General features: G+C 28.6%; 1 protein-coding gene across 1 annotated transcript; it reads right to left on the bottom strand.

Annotated features, from left to right (window-relative positions):
• Window positions 1-3,043: 3,043 nt before the first annotated feature.
• LOC131625890 (F-box/kelch-repeat protein At3g23880-like) lies at window positions 3,044-4,183 on the bottom strand. Its single transcript, XM_058896723.1, has one exon. It carries the CDS (start codon window positions 4,181-4,183, stop codon window positions 3,044-3,046), a length of 1,140 nt encoding a protein of 379 aa, XP_058752706.1.
• Between the last annotated feature and the right edge of the window lie 1,519 nt (window positions 4,184-5,702).

The raw sequence follows: 5,702 nt of genomic DNA, 5'->3' as shown, positions 1-5,702 counted from the left end.
TGAACTTGGTGTGGTGTGTAGATCATTTCTGGAACTTTAATTGAGTTTTAGACGCTTACACACGAAGTTACCATTCTAGGGTTCATAATCTCAAAATTAGGGCTTTCTGAAATAGGCAAAATTAGAGGATCTAAGTGGTACCATTGAGTTCGTATGGATCAGACGAGTTGAATGGATAGGTCGCGCCAAATTTATTTTTACGTTTGACCCTATTCGCTATTTTGCAGGTTTAAGCATCATCTATTATAGCGCTTTTTTACAAAAGCGCTGTTATAAGTGTTGTCTGGAGGTTGAAGACGAAGACGTGTCTCCCCCCCATTGGTTCAGACGCGCGCGTGTTTTTTTTTTGAATTTGTCTCTGATTCTGTGCTTTGCAGGTGTAACTTTTACCACGTGCCTCAATGTCTGGACCATCTGATCTCATTTAATGAACCATCCAACGCCTCAGAATGAATCCTCATACCATGGACTCTCAGATTAATCACACATGATCATGTATCCTTTTATTTTCTATTTTATTTTAATTTTCTTTGCAAAATTAATTAAAAATAGTTTTAAAAATCCAAAAAATGCACAAAAAATATTTTTAGACTTCTAAAATAATATATTATTTTCTGAAATAAAAATATTTTATTTTTCTTCAAAATTTCAATATTTTGCATAATTAATTAGTATATATTTATATATTTGCTTTTTAATTATTCTAACCAATCAAAAAATCATAAAAAAATTGTTCTTTATATAAAATATTGTTTATATATTATAAACTAATTTTGTACATATTTTGAATAATTTTCTCTCTAAGTTTTAATTATTTGTATAATTATTTGCATAATTATGTTTTAATTAGCTTAATCAATTTCAAATCAATTTCAAAAATTCCAAAAAAAATTAGTTTTGTTTTAAAATTAATTGACAAATATTTTGTACATATTTTAAACTTAATTTCTAGGTTTAAATCTATTTTCATCTTTTTTCTTCATTTTAATTTAATTAATCATGCATTAATTATAATTAAAATCAATCATAAAAAAATCCAAAAACATGCCTTTTATTTTTCTTGCAATTTAAATTCCTAGATAAATGTATAGGATGTCAAATTCATGTAAATAGGCTAGTTTACATTTCCTGCACAATCGATGTAATAGCGTAGATTTACTTTCCGCACTTTACATTTCCGCATTTTAATTTCCAGCAAATATAAACTGCGTGGTATAAACCGTTAGATCACTAACTTCAAAGATAAAATATCTGAATCCAATCACAATCACATTTGCACCTCTTAAGGTAATCCCTTCTCATTCTTTTCAAAATCAAAGTCAAAATTCTACTGTTTCGAGTACAAAATCGAACCTTTTGTTTGTATCCGGTGTAAGGATAGATTTTTAAAGGAAATAGGATAAAGACCTTACAACTCAGGGTAGACCTCCTAGTTTGCTTGCTCAAATCAAAACAAACAAAATTCTCATACACTGTTGTTTTTTCAAAACTTTCCAAAAAGACAATACTTTGTATACATCCAAACACGGATCATTACAAAGTTAACGTTCTTTTCAAAACATCTTTCGAAAGATAAACAAACATTTTGTATACATCCCCACAAGGATCATTACAAAATTCAATTTACAAAAGTATTTGAAACCACATATGAGCATTCTAAAGCAATTGAAAAGTGATTGAAAAACAAGTGAGCTAAGCAAACTTAAGAGCCCATGGATAACCATGGATACAAAGGGTGCTAACACCTTCCCTTTGTATAACCTACCCCTTACCCAGAATTTCTTAAAGGTCTTTTTTCTGTTTCTTTTATAAACCTTTCCTTAATTGGATAAAATAAAAGGTCGGTGGCGACTCTGTGAATTTTCAAAAATGCGAAAGCATAAGCGATAAAAAAGAGTCAGTTCACGTATCTCTCCCGCTCAGAGGTATGGCCCGAAAAAAACGGAGGTCCACACATAGTTATGCATGTTAGGCTTCCCGTGGATAGAATGGATGACACACTGGTGTGGGAGAATGCTTCAGATGGGGATCTAACTAACCCTTATAGAGGCTTACAATTGCTAAAGGATGCATCGACCTAAAGTGACATGGGTTGAGTTCATTTGGATTGAGACATTCGTCCATCTAAGTTATTGTTGACTTGGAGACTCATAGACAAAAAAATCCCCATATATGACAATCTTAAGATGAGAAACTCGTCTTTACTATCAGCTTGTTCCCTTTGTTTTTCTTTGGAGGAATACATTATGCATCTTTTTTAGCGTGGTTTTGCTGCTAAACTATGGTGTTGGTTTGTTTCCATTTTAAACATGAATTGGCGTTGGGAGGACATTATGAACCTTAGTAATATTTTTGAGAAAAATTGGAATCCTCAAGTAAAGTGATCATAACTGCATCCATCTCTTATATCATCTCTGCATCCATTCTCTTCTTTTTTATACATTTTGGATGGTAGCATGTTGTTATCTCTCATTTAAAAATTAGGGATATAACATAATTGTATATAGGGAAAAAACATAACTGGTTCACATTAACTCGAGTGGTTTTTTTTAGACTTGCATAAATTTTTCAATTTTTGGGGTATTTATTACAACCACTGCAATATCTATTAAAACTTTTCAAACTCTCATTATATACTAAATGCATTTTATGATTGGATTTTTCTAGGTCATAATGTATGGTGTGCAAAATTTGAAGCAAACTTAATAAAATTTGTACAACATATAGAATATATTTTAACAACTATACCATTACTTTTTTTTTAAATAGCTAAATCATGATTTTAATTTTAGAGAATTAAAATATTTGATGCAATTTATTTATGTGAACTATGTAAAAAGTATTGCAGGGTGAAAAAACAAACAATAAATGAGAATAACAAAGAAATTTTAACAAATTACAAATTCACTCAATTATTAATTAACAATGATCCATGAAATAACTACCAATATTTTCTAGATTTAAAATTTTAAAGAAGATAAATTGTTATTATATAATTACACTAATGATCAATTTACAAAAATGAACTCCATATCCCTTGAAGTTAAAAACAAGGTGATATCAAACTCTCAACATAAATTTTAGGCTCAATCAAACTATCGATCTTTTGAATCCTAGGGATCTTAAAAGTACTACTATTGATATCGAAAACAACCACATTCTTTCTCAACAATTTTGTATACACCAAAAACACTTGGTCATCATCAGAAATCCATATTTCCTTTATAGAGGAAAAATATGAACAAAATGGAACTCGGCACAATTTAGACCAAGACTCTTCATTTCTGAACTGCTTCATTTGCCAAACATCAAAAAAATCACGTGTGTTGGCTAATATACACAAGCAATCCCTCAATACACCCAAATTCACACTAACCACATTTTCTATTCCATAATCAGGCTGCATAAATATTTGATATGATTCATTTACCAAATTAAAAGAAACAATATTATAATCCTTATCTTCAAACCAATTAAGTGTGCCACTTACAAAATTCAACGTTCCATCCACCGGTACTGGTATATCCCTTTGAACCACTCTCCAAAAATTAGTACCCAAAGCGTGCACTTTTATTTTAGATTTATTACCACTAGCATCGATAAAAACAACCACCACCTTATAATTTTCAATTAAAGTATCATATCCAAAACCATATGCAACATTAGCACTACTACCACTCTGAAATGGACTTCTTACAGGAGGCAACAATTTGAATTTTTTAATGGAAGGGTTCCACAACATAATAGAGAATAGATTGACAACCAGACAAAGGATTCCATCGCAAGAGCCGACAATATAAAAGTCTTTTTCATTGACAGGAAAGTTATGTATGTTGGCGTTAATAGTGATAAATTTTAAAATGGATTGAATCGGGTAAGATCTTACGTAGGACTCACCTTTGGTGGTTAATATGAGGTGGTGGTTTTTGGTAGACATCTGAAGATGTTTTTTTGTGAATTTGGGATCTGAGATTAATGAATTTAAGAACTTGCTAAGACAACGAAGTTGAAGGAGAAGCTTTATTGGAAGTCTACAAAAAATTTCTACAAGAAGATCATTTGGGAGAGTAGGTAGTGAAAGAAGTAAATCATTGTGATCATGAGAGGAATCAGAAGTAAACTCAATTAAAGAATAAGAAGAAATATCGTCAATTGAAGTATTGACCTCACGAAATGAGACCATTGTGAAATGAAAGGCTAACTAAAAAATTTGGAATTAAAAAAAATATATTAACTGAATGAAAATACACACACACAATATACATACATATATATATATATATATATATATATATATATATATATATATATATATATATATATATATATATATATATATATATATATATATATATATATATGAAATATATATGTTTATAGAAAATATATATATTTCTTCTTTATATACATAAATATATAGAAAAAAATTATATATAGAAGAAATTTATCTGTTTCTTCTATAAATATATAAAAGAAATATATATTTTTTTTCTATAAATATATATATATATATATATATATATATATATATATATATATATATATATATATATATATATATATATATATATATATATATATATATATATATATATATATATCTTCTTTATATATATAAATATATGGAAAAAAAATATATATAGAAGAAATATATATCTTTTCTATAAATATATATATATTTATAGAAAAGATATATATTTCTTCTATATATATTTTTTTTCCATATATTTATATATATATATATATATATATATATATATATATATATATATATATATATATATATATATATATATATATATATATATTTATATATATATATATATATAGAAATATATATATATTTTCTATAAATACATATATATATATATATATATATATATATATATATATATATATATATATATATATATATTTATAGAAATATATATATATTTTCTATAAATACATATATATATATATATATATATATATATATATATATATATATGCTTTGGATTGGGTCCGAGGAGGCCCAACGTTGAACTAGGCCCAATCATAAAGACTTAAGTAAATGGCCCACAAATAAGACATCTGGTCATCCGAGGACCAGTTCCTCCTTCCCCGAGGATCAGCCATTCCTCCATGACGACATCTCCTCCTAAGGATGCTCACCCGACTCGCATGCTCCTACTATTCCGTAAACGGTACGATTATAAAGGAGATGTGGTCTTCACTCCTTCTGCAAGTCTCGCTAACCGACTTGACCAGGATTGTGGGCACGTGCTGCCCACACCACCACTAGGTGAAATCCTGACAACCATCCCTAATGGGCCTGGGCGAACAGCCCATTTAGGAGGTCTTTGGTCCAACACTGTGGGCTATAAATACTCTCTCTATGGAAGAGTCAGGTATATTCATTCTCACCCGAATTCACTTGTGCCTTACACTCTTACTGACTTTATCTTCATTTAAATACATATTGGATGGTAGCATGTTGCTATCTCTCATTTAAAAAATAGGATGTAATAGGGAAAAAAACATAACTACTTTACATTAATTGCAAGTGATTCTTTTGAGACCTGCATACATTTTTAATTTTTACTAGTAAAGGACCCGTGCGTCCGCACGGGTCACGTAATTATATAAAAATCTAATAAGAATATTATCCTGTATGATTCTTTTAAATTGTAACTGATATAAATTAATTAATATATATATAT

Source organism: Vicia villosa, unplaced genomic scaffold (assembly GCF_029867415.1).
Source record: "Vicia villosa cultivar HV-30 ecotype Madison, WI unplaced genomic scaffold, Vvil1.0 ctg.000248F_1_1, whole genome shotgun sequence".
Lineage (NCBI taxonomy): Eukaryota > Viridiplantae > Streptophyta > Magnoliopsida > Fabales > Fabaceae > Vicia > Vicia villosa.
This window is presented reverse-complemented; position numbering and strand designations above follow the sequence as displayed.